A 15,801-nucleotide genomic window follows, 5' to 3' on the forward strand; every position below is an offset into this window, starting at 1 on the left:
ATGGCGGCGTCGCTGCTCTCCGAGGTTGACATCAGGTACCGGTCCATGGCGGAGGAGGATCCGAACAGCAACGAGCACGGGGCGGCGGCACACTGCGCAGCACCCCGCTGGGGACCGCAGCACGCCGGAGCCCGGCAGCTGGCTCGGCTCTATTCTCCCGGTGAGCACCAATCGTCATCTTTGCAGAGTGCATCACTGTTGCTTATGGATGAGGGAGTCGTCCGTCACTGTAGTGCACCATGCACCGCTGAGGATGGTTATATTGTGGAGCGCTGCATGTGCATGCATTTCAGGTCCATGCAATTGTCCCATTTACCAGTACGTCTGGAAGTTTTAAAAATGCAAACTCCCCCTAAACTGGATATCAAGCAAACTCGATAAATGCTCAAACAGCTCGCCTTAAATCTATTTGAGCATTAATTTCCAAACCTCTAGTTTCCATTCGTCATTCTGTTGCTAAAATCATGAATAGCTCAGATCGGTAACTTTTTGGTGTCACTTTGATGAATTTCACATTTTATCCAAAATCTACGCCATTGGTCAGCCCACACTCGTGGATGTTATTATTTACAATTCATTGACCGTTCTTTTTGTGATTTCCTGAAAAGTAATGGTTCATGAGATACAAGATTTCCGCCCGATCCCAGTAGTACGTTACCCGCTGTGTCGGCAATAATAAACATGCTTTTGTGGTACACATTGCACTTTATATTCTTAAATTTGAATTGATCACAAACTTTGGAAATCCTCTCTTTTATCAACTTCGCGTTCCTCATCTGTCCTGCATCGTTTTGATGTATTTTATTCACCCCAGAAACTACTTACTTTGCTACATTAATTAAGAAACAGGAGGCGCTTAATGACAGCATATTCTGGTCATGTTATCGCACAAAGACAACCAAAGATTTCCCTCTCGTTTGTTGCCGCCTGGTTGGCCCTCACTTGACACGCTGAACTGAAAATGATCGTCTGACGTGACGGATCACTCATGACCTTTGAATAGTATATGTCATATACTATGGTTGATACTTTGTTGATCCGTAAGGGGCGGTAAGGGGCGGGGGAACAGAGTTAGGGTTCCAAAGGAGGGTTTAAAGCTAGGGTTAGGGGCGGGCCACCTTATGTATTTACACATAAATACTTGCATTTGATGGCATATGCATACGCAGCGAGGGTCCAATTCTAAAAGTGTACCTAATAACAGGCTAATTTATTAGGGAAATATCATGGGCAAAGGTCACAGATGTCAAGCTCTAGTCTTTGGGGCCGCGTTCCAACATGTTTTCCAATAGTCCCTTGTTAAGTGCACCTGCGTGAAAAGATTTTGGTCATTTTCGACTTCTACAGGAGCTAAAACTTTTCACGCAGGTGCACTTAATGAGGGAATCACTCGGACACTCCATTAGGTACACCGCCATTTTCAAGTGTACCTAATAATAGGCCACTTTATTAGGGAAATATCATGGTCAAAGGTCACAGGTGTCAAGCTTTAGTCCTCTGGATTCTTTTGAACGAATCGTTCACTCACGAGCCAACACTAATCCCCTCTCATTTAGCGGCCGTTTAGTTAGCACACTGAGCCCAAATGTTAAAAATAATCCCGACCAGGCGGACATGTGGATCACTTTCTGACACAACAAATGAAAATAAAATAGACAGCTGTGCAAGAAGAGCTTGATTTTGAAGATCATTATTTAAAAAATCAGACTTCTGTGGCTGTCCATTAAAACAGATTGATGTTTGGTTTTCTTTCAAAATAAGGCAATCACAACCATAGTCAAACTAAAAAACAAAAAAATGTTAATATCTCAAACAGATGTGCTTGGTCGGGGGAGTAAAGACGCTTTTTTAACTCAGTGTCCAAAATACGTTCTGGTACACAAAATCATCTCCAATTAAATATTGCTGTTGATGAGCAAAATTGATTGAATTATTTAGGCGTGTTTAATAAATTAAAGTCCATCCCTCAAAATATTTCTGTATGCAGCCCTTGAATGCAACATTTTGGGCGCACCTGTGGGTGCTACTTGTTCTGTATTGTAATTGTATATACATGCCAAGACCAAAAACAATGCATGTAAAATGTTGCATGTTTTTTATGAAATGAGCAGTGTTGTAAGCTGCAGTCATTGAATGTAAATGTTCACGTCTGGGCCAGCTGGGTACATTCACAAAGACTTATTTGTTGTGGTGCTTGCTGCCAAAGGGCCCAGCAGGCCGAAGGCGGAGGATGCGCTCGTCCACACTAACAATGCCACCAGGACATTTTAAGGCAAACTTAAAAGTAAAAATGCTTCCCACATGCTGACAAGTGTCTGTTAAAGACAACTAAACAGGCCCAATTCCAAATGCCAAAGAGTCCATTTAAGGCAGCGCCACACTGTTATGCGCTCAGATGTTTGGCTTCATCTCCGCACTGGCGGGAGGTAAATCTAAATAGCAGTTTGCCTTGTTAGACTTTGGACAAGTTAGATGAGGCGGCTGAGACGCTCCATCGAGCCAAACGCGGCCTCATTACAGCTCAGCCTGGATGGACAAACAGCTGGAGACGTCTCCGTTTGTCTCTGGTGCTTTGGTTATCCATCCCACACACCCAGGAGCTGCACTCCCCCCCCCCCTCCTCCCGCGTTCTCCTGAGGGGCTGAAGAGTTCTGCTCGACCCGCCCCCTCCTCCTCTGCCGCTTCATCGTGCCCTCAACATATGCCGCACAATGCATTTGTAAATCGCATGAAGGTGTCATGACAAAAATCAACAAGTGACAGGTGGTGCTCAAACGTCCGACATCCAACAGCCATTTTAAAAGCATCACTGGCGTTAACGAGCACAACTAATGTATCACATCTTTTGTCAATGTAATTTCGCCATCGGGAAGTTGGAAACAATCACATATTTTTTGGGGGAAGTAAAAACGGGTTTCAATAAGTCCAACATTTGGTTGGAATGCAAATGATGCTTTTGAGAGACAGCCATTCTCTGAATCACACACAACAGTTTGAAAAATACAATGTACCACCCACATTGGCTGCAGGCAAGCCTTCTAGCCATATCGTTCTGCTGTTGACCTTGACCATTCGTGTATGCAATTGTTATGATGAGGGCCACAGATGAATATAGTGGTAGCTGAAAGCCCCGGGGATGACAGGATGCCGTCCAACATGCACACGCACACCATAGGATCCGTCCGTCCGCCACTCCGCGTGTGTGTCTCCACAGGGGCGAGGCTGGAGCAGCGCCTACTTAGACTCACTTCCATTTGCGTGTGTGTGTGTGTGCGCGTGTGTGTGTGTGTATTGCTCAATCTCATTTGCCACATTCCTCTCTTTGTTGCTGTTGAATCTACAGGGTAATAGATTTATTAAGTTTGTTTGGCACAGTGTGTGTGTGTGTGTGTGTGCATGCGTGTGTGTGCGTGTGCGTGTGTGTGTGTGTGCGCACGCATGCATGTGCGTGTATGTATTGTTTCTTCTCCTGTATATGTACTTTGCATTCATGTTGGTTTTGTGTGTGTGCGCCAGTGTGTGTGTGTGTGTCCCCCAAGTTCTGTGGTCCGCAGAGATCACATGAAAGGAATGAGGCCTGTGACTGATTCATTCCTCCTGAACAAGGGAATTTAACACCCCCCTCCTCATCCTCTGTGTGTCCCCCCCACCCCTCTCACCCCGATAGTGTCTGTCTCCCCCATCTCCCGATTTCATTCTCTCCAAGCACGTGACCCACTTTTACCACCCCCTCCTCACTCCATGTCCCATCTGAAGATGGTCTACTGAGAGCAAACCAGGGACACACAAAGAGAGACACAGGATAAAAACAGTTGTCTGTGTCATGTTTTTATTTTCACACCCTAATAATTCTCACTCTCCTAACCTCTATGAATTTTGTTTTTTCAGAGGAGTTGATAACTCGTTCTATTCATGCTTTTCCATGGGAGAAAGTAGGTGCTTTTTCTGGTATCTGGTCAGTGTGCAGTTTCACCCAAAAAGCACAATTTTTCACAGCCAAGTCAGCACGATAGGAAGGTGCTAAGACATGAAATATTTATGAGTATGGAACAACGCTTTAAATTCACTTCTCAGGTGAACCGGGAGTGGTGGCCAAAATAGACGTCAGCAATTTGTACAATTTGTACAAACCGTAAAGTTTTAGTTCAAAACTTTGGAAGAACTAAAAGCAACTGTAAAGTGTCTGCGTCACTCATGGATGAATATCTTCGGAATATTCAAATTAAAAAAACAATGTGGTGATTGGCTAGAATTTTAAAAAATGAATAACTTTATTACCAGGGAAATTGAATGAGAGCTCCACTGCCACCTATAGTAGTGGATGTGCAACTACATTTTATTCAAAACATAATATGGCAAAAAGGAATTCCCCTATTGGCACTGCACGATGTCTCCCTAGGGATACCTGCCTCACTATTTGAGAAAGACTAAAATAGGACAACTCGACATTTTAGTCCACAGCAGCAAGCATCTTTCACTGCTGTGCCATCTACTGGAGCTGGAGTGGTACTTCCCCAGTTGCCCCCCACTCTGCTTCATGTTGTGGCCTGTAGCTCCACTTTAATAGGAGAAGCACAATTTAATGACTCCGCTCTTTGTTGGACATTATTAAATTCTGAAGTGAGGAATAAATCACATTAGAGCTAATAAAGCAGCGCTTGTGTGTCTGAATGAGCTCCTGATTGGGCATTTGTTTCTTTACGCAACATATGTTAGTCATTGTGGTGTCATAAAAAACAACAACTAAAGTACACTACCTCAGGGAGCTGGTGTAGCACAGAGCTGCACCAAAGGCTGAACAAAAATGTGATTTTACACAATTCTTAATGTGACGGCTTCTATTTGGCCCAGACTTCACCTCTCCTAAGAAAAACAACACACACACCAGGAAGCAGCCTCTTCCTCTTTGGTCTCATTCTCTCCATATGATCGTGTCAAACCATGATGTGTATTCAAGTGTGTGTATTCCGCATTAGTATTCAGTTTGTGTTGGCCGCCTGCTGTCTGCCACTCATCCCCCAGACAGCAAATCAGGCGTGTTGATTAATTTCAGCCTATTAGCGCCCCTCGTTCCCCTCCCGTGGCCCCGCCCAGGTTAAATTGCCACGCACGCCCACGTGCACGAACTCAAGCTCAAGTAGGGGGGTGCAACGGGGTGAGCGATGGCGGAGGGGTGACCACGGAGGGTTATTGTCAGAACAATATTAATGAGGGCGGCTGTGTGAAGGGGGGGTTGGGCTCCAATTTTAGTGTTTTTGTGCCAACTTTAAGTGAGGTTGTGGTCTGACTTCTAATTTTGCCAACTATAATTGATGGTGTTGTGTGTGCGTGCGGGCTAATTTAAGATACTTTGTGTCACGTCTCTCTGAAAGAATTTGTATTTATTTTCCATAAGTGCTTTTAAAGGCTGTTTTTGCGTGTCTGTCTGGAGCTGTGTGTGATATCCAGCAATGCCATGGCCTGAGGGACACGAGCGCGTGTGCTGTGTGTGCGCATGTGTGTGTGCGTGTGTGTTTGAGCACGCGCTCAGTGGAGGCCTGTCCTAGTTTCCTTCCCCTCACCAGGGAGCCAGAGGATCCAAGGACTGACGCACATCACCTGACAGCCGCCCCTCCGCTCCACGACCCTACACTCACTGTGTGTGCGTGTGTGCTTCCCTGATGGAGTGTTTGAATTTGTGTTTATGTCACAAGACATGAGTGTGTGCTAAAGTGATCTGAGAGCGAGTTAGGAAATCCGTCAGTTGGCGTGTCATTGTGTGTGAGCCTATTTAAACTGTGAATTTTGGTGTTGCGCGTGTTCCCGTGCCTGCGTCCAAGCAGCTATCTGCTCTACTGGCCTCACTCAGTAGACAGAGGCTGTGTGGAGTGAATTATTTTAAATGCATTGATAGGCAAGGGTTGTTGTAGTGATCCTTCTGTAGTTGTTGACTACAACAGAGTTCTAGTAAAAGTACATATAAAACAAGACAGGTGTCATGGCTGCTTTATTGGCCAGTAAAGGGGGTGATTTGGATTTGTAATGGGAATGGCTATTCATTTCTGTGATTTTGTTATGAGGTCATATTACTATAATTTATTCATATTGTCGCTTTAACTCACCGTGTCTCATTTAAAGACCATGAGAGATCATCAGGACCCTTTTGAATGTGCCAAATAATAATTATCTTTGTAAATGAAAATGGAAATTCTTCAAAAACTAACCTCAACCTAGCAAATTATACTTCATTTGAGGGTTTTTGTAATGTGGGTGGAAAGCCAAAGTACATGTGACAACTAACTACAACTACAGGAAGGCCGACATTTGAACCTGAAGCTCAGAAAACGCTGCCACTGCCATCATGATTTAATCAGACACAAAGACAGAAATGACAATTTCTTAATTGTCAAGCTGAAGCATAAACTGTATTGCCTTAAAATATACAAGACTAAATTTCACTTCTTTTTTTTTCTACATCCATCTACCACTCTCTTCACTGATTGAAGTCTAAGCCGTGGAGGTCTCAAATTAAATCTCCATTGGAACCCTTCTTCAGTCTCTCTCCAACTTTGATACCATTTCTAGAAGGTGAAGGGTCACGTTTGACAATTCGTGAAATATCCATAATCACAGCGCTTAAATCTCCTGTGATCACTTTGCTGCATCCTTTATGAGAGCATATTAATAATCGCTCTGGTCTATAGGCGCGCCAACTCGGAGGTCTGTGCGCTTTATTCAAAAACGGCCATTAATATCTCATAGGCTGCTAATGCTGTCATAAAGAAGAATCCGAGCACATTAAACTTTCACGAATAAGAGAGAGGAAATATACTGCAAGTAGAAAATAACTTTTCAAACAGAAGAACGATTTCTGTTTGTTTGGACAGTCGTGAAACATGATTGGCTGTGAGCTGTCATGTGACCTTATAGCTCCAAAGAAAGAGAGAAATCATGGAAGTAATCATGAAATCACTGGAATCTTCTCGTATCTTAATGAGCTTGAGATCTGCGCTGTGTGTGTGTGTTTCAATAATTTACTATTACTAAGTGTGTGTCCCTCTCTCATAAAAGTGCTGATCAGTGAATTTAGAATAAAAGGAAAGTTCGTCGAACGAATACCGCTTGACCTCACCAAGGCAGACGGCCCAAGTGTGTGTCCGTGTGCGTTCGAGCGGGCTCAGTGCTGCGTCAGCGTTGGTGTTTCACATATGAGAGGTCGTGACCCCACAGCCCCGAGTACATTGTCTTCATCTGACTGATTATATATTAAAACCCTTGACCCTCCAGTTCATAAAACTCAACTTTTTGTTTTGTCTTCGCTCAGATAATACTTTGAAAAGTGTTTATTGTGTGTGTGTTTTCAGGTAAGCGCGTCCAGGAGTGGGTGTGCATGATCGCGTGCCTCGTGCTCTTTGTCGTCAACTTCACTTTGCTCTTCCTGCACTTTTCCACCCTTCACGTCTACAAGATCATTCTCGGCATTGGTGAGTTGGAAATCGGGTTGTTATTTTTATTACTGTTATGACACTAATTGTACTCTATGTACTATTTATTTCTGTTTTATACTGTAGTGCTGGGAATCTTGACAGCAGACTTTGCATCCGGGATGGTACACTGGGGGGCGGATACCTGGGGATCTGTAGACATCCCTCTTATCGGCAAGGTGAGCGCACGCACATTCATGAACCACAAATTTCCCTTAATCAGATTGTTTCTGTTGTTTTACTCATTTATTTTGATTTTGCACTTTTACACTTTTATGTCCCAAATTATAAATGCTTTCTGGTTCTTTGGGCAAACCAGTTAAGAAATAATACATTCCCTAAAAATGAAAAAAAATAGTTCAAACAAATATCATGTGACTTTAAATGTTTTGGACATTGAATACTTTATTTGTACATCCTTTGTTTCCTATCTTAGTCTGGCCGCAACAGCAGATTGTTTGTGTTTGCACATTCTGGACCACAGTCAGAATTACTTTTCAACTCATTACGGAAAAATACAATTCAAGCAATTTTCTCATGTATTTAAGATTGTAAGGTGATAGCACCTGGATACTAGTGTGAATGGAATAGGTGAAAACAAAATGCCAGAGGGGAGCAGCTCGCAGAAGTGTTATTTTTTTTTTGGGGATCAGGGGAAGAAAAAAAAAAAAACTTTTAGTAAATAAAGTTTCTGACCAAGTTTGTGAACTGAACTTTGAACTCGTTCGCGTAGAAAATGACCTTTCCCAACGCTGCCCACAGCCAATTATAATAAAGGTCCTCGTCGATGCAGCCAATTAGAACGCATGTTATCAGTTGCAGCATGCGGATTAGTTGTGATTAATGGGATGAGAGTTCCACGTCTTATGAAATATTCATAAACATTTTTGCACTTGTCGAATGCATGTGTTCAGAGACATGCAGCATCCTAATTATACAAGGAGCTATTGTTTCTGTCAAAGGCATAATTAATCAGAGTATGATTAATGCTGTTTCTGTCTATATTTGATTAGTATATTAAATGACAGAAGGCATTCAGTATATTGCTCACAGTTGAATTTTATTTTAATTGTTGAATACATCAATGATTAGCTCTTGTAAAGGTGAATTAATCTCAATTGAAATTATGTAATTTGATTGATTCATTGTTTGTTGTTATTACAAAGGTGATTTTTATTTATGCGTGAAACTTTTTGGGGATGCTGGAATAAACAAAAACTCTAAAAAAAAATCTAGAACTAAACTAAACTAAAAATGCAATAAAGCAAATTATTGTACGCGAAAAAATTACACCACATGCAATTAACTAAAAAAAAGGTTTTCTTTTATTATTTGCCAGCTACTGGTTTAAGTTACTTACTTTTACACTGACACCACAGTATTAAAAAAAATCTGTACAGTGTATTTGATGATTAAAGTTTGACCTCAAGAATATATTTATTTTTAAGATAGTATATTATACAGGGACATTCTGAAGAATTTCAAGGTCTATATCCTTCATTTCACAGTATTGCTCATCATTCTGTTTTCCATGGAACGATCCACTCTGCTTTCTGTCACTGGTACTCTTTTTCATCATGACCCATATATGACAAACTGCCCTCCCGAGGCACCACACATTATTTAAAGGTGATTATAAGTGCTTATGTTCTGACACATTTAAGAAGATGCATCAATTTGAGTCTCATTGGTTCTTGAATTAGCTTTTCAAATATTCAGCATTGTGTCAATACTGCCATTGATGTTTATGTTGGCAGAAACAATTGCTGCGTTTTCCAACTTGTCTTGTTGAAATGTGAAACTCGTTACGTTAAAACGGGAACTATCGCGTTAAAATGTAAAACACATCATGTGACCTTTGACATTTTTTCCAGGTGCAATGTTCCTCCGTACACATCTGTTAGGGCTTTGAAAAATAGTGAGAGCAACACAAAAGGAAAAATTTGGACAAAGGCAAAAATAAAAAAAAAGGGATGAAATTGCTGTAGGAAGGTCGAGAGAGAGAAGTGGGTATGAGGGGGCGGCAAGGCGTGTCTGCGCAACCAGTGGGATGGCGCCGGTTGCCAGGGCGATAGGCGATGTGAGCTGGTGATTAGTGAATGTCGTGCAAGGCGGGCCTTTAAACGGTGTGGGATTAGAGGACACGCAGTGACCGGTGGCCCGCCGTTAACCAGGAGCGAGGACGCCGCCCCTCTCGGCACGACCTCCGCCGCTTTGATGCGGCTGAGGGCTGCGGCAGTCAGCAAAGGGGCGGGGGTCGAGACGGAGGTGAGAGCGCTTGTAATTGTCAAGATACCAGCGGTGATGAGCAACAAAGTTGGCAAATAGGCAAGCGCCATTGTGCCAACATGGGACAATAACGAGTTTTCCTGCTGACATCTCCAAGGCTTTGTGTATCATAATGATACGCGCCTTCCTTTTTGGCTTTGCTCACACTTGTAAATAAATTATCTTTACGCTCTGTGTGAGTGTTTGAGCTGCTTTTTGTCCCCTGCGTGCGTCTGAAATGCAGATTATTTTATTTGCCAACCCTCCTGAACTCACTCCTCTGCACACATGTAGGAAATGCACACTGTGTGTGTGGCTTGGGTCATTTATGTGTATGAGTGCATTTGTGCGTGTTGACTGCTGTTCTGTGGTTTATTAAGATGCTGGATGGGAACTCTGGGGTTGCACCGGCTGCTGAGCTGAGCTGCTGACTTTTTCTGTCACTGTGCTTTTGTGTCCACTGCTATGCTGTAGTTCAAATTGTACTTTCCTTTTATCAATGTGCACTCTTATTTAAAAGTTTTAAAAAAAGTACAGTTCTCCTAATCGGTGTACACTATTATTTTACTTTTTTAAAAACCCATGTGAGTGGGATTGCTTTATTTATTATTTTCATAAAGTGCTTTGTTATAGCAAAAGTCATTGTGAAAGTTCTGTATCAATACAGATGTATTTTTTTGGTGCGATAGATTTTAGTACACACAAACACTAAATTCTTATGGGACGCATGTTATTATTCCCTTGGAAATTATGGAAAATATAAAAAAGATATCGTATCTTGCCGTGTTTAAGGAAACCACTTAAGGTTCTTTCAATTACTATGTTAATTTTTTTGTTTCTCTCTGCAGGCGTTTATTCGGCCGTTCAGAGAGCACCACATTGACCCCACCGCCATCACCCGCCACGACTTCATTGAAACCAATGGAGACAATTGTATGATCCCCATCCTGCCACTGGCACACATGACCTACAAGTTCTCCACTTACACACCAGGTAACACACACATGCGCAGAAAATCGTAAACCACACCAAAATATAAGGCCAATCAATTCAGAAATCCATACTTTATTATATTCTTATTAAGTTAGATGACAGACCAAATAAACAGAATGGATTTGAGACCAGTGTTCCTAACTTGCGCTGTAACAGGACAAAAGGTAAAAGTTGTAAAGGTCGCCTATCTTCAAGGGGGTCCAGCAAACAATGGAGAGCGGAGGGAGAGAAGATTATAGGTAGGAAAACCAAGCCCCGTTTGTAGGTCATATCTCCGCTGTGGGTCAAGAAGGAAGGTGACATCTCTGCCCATTCAGTCTGCTCTTGAAAGGGGTCACCACTCAGAAAGGTCAGGGTGAGCAGGAGGGTACGACCGTCATGTAGCGGTGAGGTGACATCTGAACGTATCGCGTCAACCTCCTCACGGTGGCAAGCGGTCACCAGACAAAGACGGAGGACAGGCGAGAAGGTGAGGTGACATATCCAGCTGACATTTGTGCACTTGAGCTGATGGGACACGTAGACCAAGAGAAAGACTGCTAAGAGTCAGAAAGACAAGTGTGAAGGTTGGACAAAACAGACCTTTGGATGAAGAATGAACTTATTTGTGAGGTCACTTTATCCAAGTATGAATTAACTTGGGCTTCTACTGTACAAACACAAAAAAACCCACAACACAGAATGTTTTGTGTGTTGCCTTCCTCAATCATCTTTTTAATGGTCAATGTTTTCAATGTACGTCGTCATCAAGTGTGTCATGTGCTACACTTGTCCTCTGCTCATCTCTCCCTTGCCGCCACGTCTTCTTGTCTCCCGCATTTCTCACCCCCTCCTTCGATCCCTTCATCTCGACGAGGCTCCCGCCAGCGTTCTCTCTGTGGGAGTGCTACGCCTTTGTGCGGGCCCTCATCACAACACTTAAAACTAAAAAATAAAAGGTTCTTCAACTTTTTGCGCCATCACTTTTACGTCACATTTCAGAGGCCTTGGCGGCATCCTATCCTTGGGACTGCTACGTTTTCGCTCTGGCTGTTTTCGTCACGTTGACCAACCAGATTCACAAATGGAGTCACTCCTACTTTGGGCTCCCGCGTTGGGTCACGCTGCTGCAGGACTGGCATGTGGTGTTGCCACGGAAACACCACCGCATCCACCATGTCTCACCGCACGAGACGTACTACTGTATCACTACAGGTAAGCTTGCTTTAAGGTACTGTAAGAGCAAATTGAAGCTATTTTAGCACCGTAAATTTAATTCATAAGGATTTAGGTTTAAGGACAAAGTTATACTTGCTTCACCTCCATTTGTAATGTGTTGAACTTTTGCCCTTATTTTAGGACAAATTTCTGTTCCTATTTTATCTGAATTTGTATTTAAGTAGGTTCATTCTAGTGGATTACACAACACAATAGTACTGTCATAAGTATATTAAATGTTTTATATGAACAAACATTAACATGAAACAATTAAATGACAAAAATGTGACTATGGCATTAACTAGTTCATTCTGAGCCACTGACCTCCAAATATTGAATAGCATCATGAACCGAGGACCTCCTCTTTAAATCCCAACATGGGCCAAAAATTGTATCTAAACCTGCAATTGTTCAGATGGTATATTTGTTTTTGTTAAGTATTCATGTTTTAACGTCTCACAATCACACTCTTTTTTGTTTTGTTTTTTGTATGCCTGATCAAATCTTGTCTGGTAAGTGATATTGGAATATATGCTGTACAAATTGGAGAAAGGACCATCCACCATTAAAAATAAAAAGTGTGTTGTTCAAATCAGATGAATGAATGTCCATCCCAGTGTGAAAACAGATAAAGGTCAAGTTATGTGAATGTGTTTATGGTGGGTGGCCACTTTATAGAGCCTTAATTAAAACCCTTAACGACACATTGACTGCACAAAAGTCTGACAAAATGGCGCTGGCTTTGAAATAACGGCACCAAAAAATGTTGTTTGCGTGCATCTGTCTCTTGAGAAATGCTGGGCTTCGCTCGCTATTCTTCGTGCATGTGGGTAAGAGGGAGAGGCAAAGCGGCATGGGGGGAGCTTGTACGTCACCGTGGCGCCCCAGTGGGCGCCAGATGTACGTGAGTGACCCAAGGGGGGCGTCACTGGGAAAAGTGTGTGTTTGTAGATGCATGCACTGGCTTGCATATGCATACTTGAGCATCTGTGCACAAGCTAGTTTTTGTGACCTCTTCACGCTTCCTAACCTGTGTGGGTCTCTGTGTGTGTGTGCCGTTGTGGGTTGGTGGCAGTCCATCCACAGGGGACAGTGACAGCCCCCCCAACTCCACCACCTCAGTCTCCCTCAGCATAGCAGCCTCAGATTCCACTGGGGCTTGCAGAGCTGCCTTTGTGTTTGCCACTGGCTGACAATCCCCATGTATATTTAATGCTAACCTGCTGTCTGTTCTAACAAATAGGACCTCACAGGCAGAGGGAGGAAGCGTGGAGGATGAGGAAGGGTAGGTCTTCCTAGCTGAGGGCGGATCGCTGAAGGGACGCGACGTACACACACTTGCGCGTAGCATACGCAAGCATGCATCCCCGCGCCCTTATCATATATCATGTAAACATCACGGGTGGTGGTGGTGATGTGCGGGCATCATGCCAAGTTAACCCTTAGTCTGTTCACACTGGAGTTCAATTCCGATGGTTTTGTTTTGCCCATATATCCTGTCTGTTTTGTTTTTTTTCTTGTCAATGTGAACACAAAAGGAGGAATTGAGTCCCAAAAATTATTTTGGGAGTTACACTTTTTTGAATTGATTTTTGATTGATTGAAATAAATAAACTCTCCTCTCCTCTTGTAATTTCCTTACATGAGCACCTGTCTGCTTTCTAAATGTAGAAACACAGGAATGTGTTTGTGTGCGTGAGGTGGGAGTGAGAAACTGAGGTTGCGGTGCGAGTGAGGACTGATGAGGACACAACACTGGATGGACATTAAGGTCACTAATGAGAGGTGAAGCGCTGTGAAATGAAAGATGATCTCAGCTTGTCTGGAGGGGAAAAGAGAGGCGGACATTCCCGGTGGAAAATGGATGGCCATTGCGAGGGAGCGCTTGCCCTTTGCGTGCAGGACTTTGCTATTTGAATGCTATCTTGAGATTGCCAAAGCCCGCTGGGATCGGCGGTAGTTCACCCATAACACTAATGAAGTTGAGATCTATCAAAAAACCCGATTTTGCTGTTTGATTATTTTTAATGATTCTTTTCTTCTCACATACCTTTGGTGTGTGTTATGGCCTAGGCTGGTGTAACTATGCCCTGGACCAGCTGGGCTTCTGGAGGCACATGGAGCATCTGATCGAGCGACTGACCGGTCAAAAGCCTCGATCTGATGACCTGGCTTGGGCCAAGAAGACCGACTGAGGACAGATCGGAAGGAGCCTGTAGACAGCAGATAAGGAGAAAATGTATTAAAAAGAAAACACACACACACCACACATTCCGACCAAAATAACTTGTTCTTATGTAATATTGAAATGTCTTATTGGTGAATTTGGGGACGTGGGTAGCCTAATTTAGAAATTCTATTTAGTCTATTTAATATATCAATCGCTCATTTCAATTGAACTGTCGAAACAAAATAATTTTGCATAATATTTCAATTTGTTGAGGTACACTTGTATGCGTATATGTCTTTGTTTGTTTCATGTTATGACATTCCAGGTCCTTTTTTGAAAATAATGTTTTCAGCTGCATTCGCTGTTGCACAATTAAAATTCCAAATGCAGACGTGACATTCGCAATTGTGCATCCGTTTACATGAAGTCTATTTTCGGATTAAATTCCATACACATGCTTGTCAATTCGCTCCAACAAGCTTGACTACAACTCCAACTGCTTGACACTTTGAACACATGTTGCGTGTCACCCCGCATTCAAAGGGTTAACGATAACTGCACTTTATTCTCCCTTAAGGTCAAGGGTCACTAATGCAGCGCGCGCTCACACGTTTACACCAAATTTCTGTCAACACAAACGCAGATTCTCAAACTGTGTGTTTTTTTCCTCTTCTTTATAATTTTCTTTTTTCTTATTAACAAATCAAGCCATGGGGAGTTCAACTCTTGATTTTACATTTTGCAGTTTACCGCTCGCTGCTTGTCTGCCTTAATGTTTTTATCTGCTCTTCTCTTTGAATAAAGAATTAAACTATTCCAGATTTTCAAGTGCTCTGTGGTTGCTTGAGAAGCAATATTAAAACGTGGTTGAGGGCAGGAAATTGAAAAGCTAGAGAAGAAACTTTTGTATGAGGAACACGTTCATTTTTAGATTCATTACTTTTCAGAGTTCATCTTCATGGCAAGTATTAAACTGCGAATAATATGTCTCTACCGCCCTCTAGTGCCAAGTTGATGACGTGACATGAGGCAAAAATAAGTTCTTAAACATTTAAAAGCTGTTGTGATGAATCTTATCACATTCTGCCATCCTCGGTGAAGTAGTTTCACATCACAAGGTCGCCTTGTTTGCGCAGCGTTTGTCGACCACGGAACCTTTCGGGCTACTCCGCCAAGGCCTTAACTCCAAAAAACAGACCCCTGTTGCGGCAGAGCTGTTGCAGCAGCAGCCTCCCCTGTGGCTAGGGCGAAGGGGGGGAAGCAAGCCTTAACAGAGGAGGAGGTACTGGAATCAGCCAGGGGCACAAATAAGGTGCTTGATTTTTTTTCTAAACAATATGCCATCCATGTAGGGGCTGAGGGTTTTATATATTTGGTTGAATTGGATAGTGAAGATACTTTATTTCAGTGCATTTTTTGTGCAAAATCTTACTAAGCCCACATACAGGCTGGCAGCAGTTGTGGGAGCTCTGTGACAGTTAATTAATCACCTTATACATCAGCTCGAGCTTCGTTTGTATCCTCACAAACATGGCGACAGCGCCAGTCTGTCACACCTCATCATATATCTCCCCATGAGATCTCCTTTGTCATTCCCACATTGCTTTTGGTGTTTGCACCTTCACGTATAGTTAACAAGACACACTCCATAGATTGACGTTTGATCTCACAGTGGCCAACTCATGCTGCTTGCTATTAAAGTTTCCATTC

The 15,801-nt window shown here is 42.8% G+C and overlaps 1 protein-coding gene across 1 annotated transcript; it reads left to right on the forward strand.

Annotated features, from left to right (window-relative positions):
* On the forward strand, nt 1-14,794 carry si:ch211-212o1.2 (uncharacterized protein LOC492735 homolog). Its single transcript, XM_061283737.1, has 6 exons — nt 1-160; nt 7,344-7,463; nt 7,551-7,642; nt 10,580-10,724; nt 11,706-11,918; nt 13,995-14,794. The coding sequence occupies exons 1-6, from the start codon at nt 1-3 to the stop codon at nt 14,114-14,116; spliced, it is 852 nt and encodes a 283-aa protein (XP_061139721.1). The 3' UTR covers nt 14,117-14,794.
* The last annotated feature ends 1,007 nt before the right edge of the window (nt 14,795-15,801 follow it).

This window comes from Syngnathus typhle, linkage group LG7 (genome assembly GCF_033458585.1).
Source record: "Syngnathus typhle isolate RoL2023-S1 ecotype Sweden linkage group LG7, RoL_Styp_1.0, whole genome shotgun sequence".
In the NCBI taxonomy this organism is placed as follows: Eukaryota; Metazoa; Chordata; class Actinopteri; order Syngnathiformes; family Syngnathidae; genus Syngnathus; species Syngnathus typhle.

Excerpts from the sequence above, each read along its gene's own strand:
- si:ch211-212o1.2 (XM_061283737.1), top strand. The coding sequence starts at position 1 with ATGGCGGCGTCGCTGCTCTCCGAGGTTGACATCAGGTACCGGTCCATG. Across the intron at positions 161-7,343 it reads GGCTCGGCTCTATTCTCCCG|GTAAGCGCGTCCAGGAGTGG; the intron begins GTGAGCACCAAT and ends GTGTGTTTTCAG. Across the intron at positions 10,725-11,705 it reads GTTCTCCACTTACACACCAG|AGGCCTTGGCGGCATCCTAT; the intron begins GTAACACACACA and ends GTCACATTTCAG.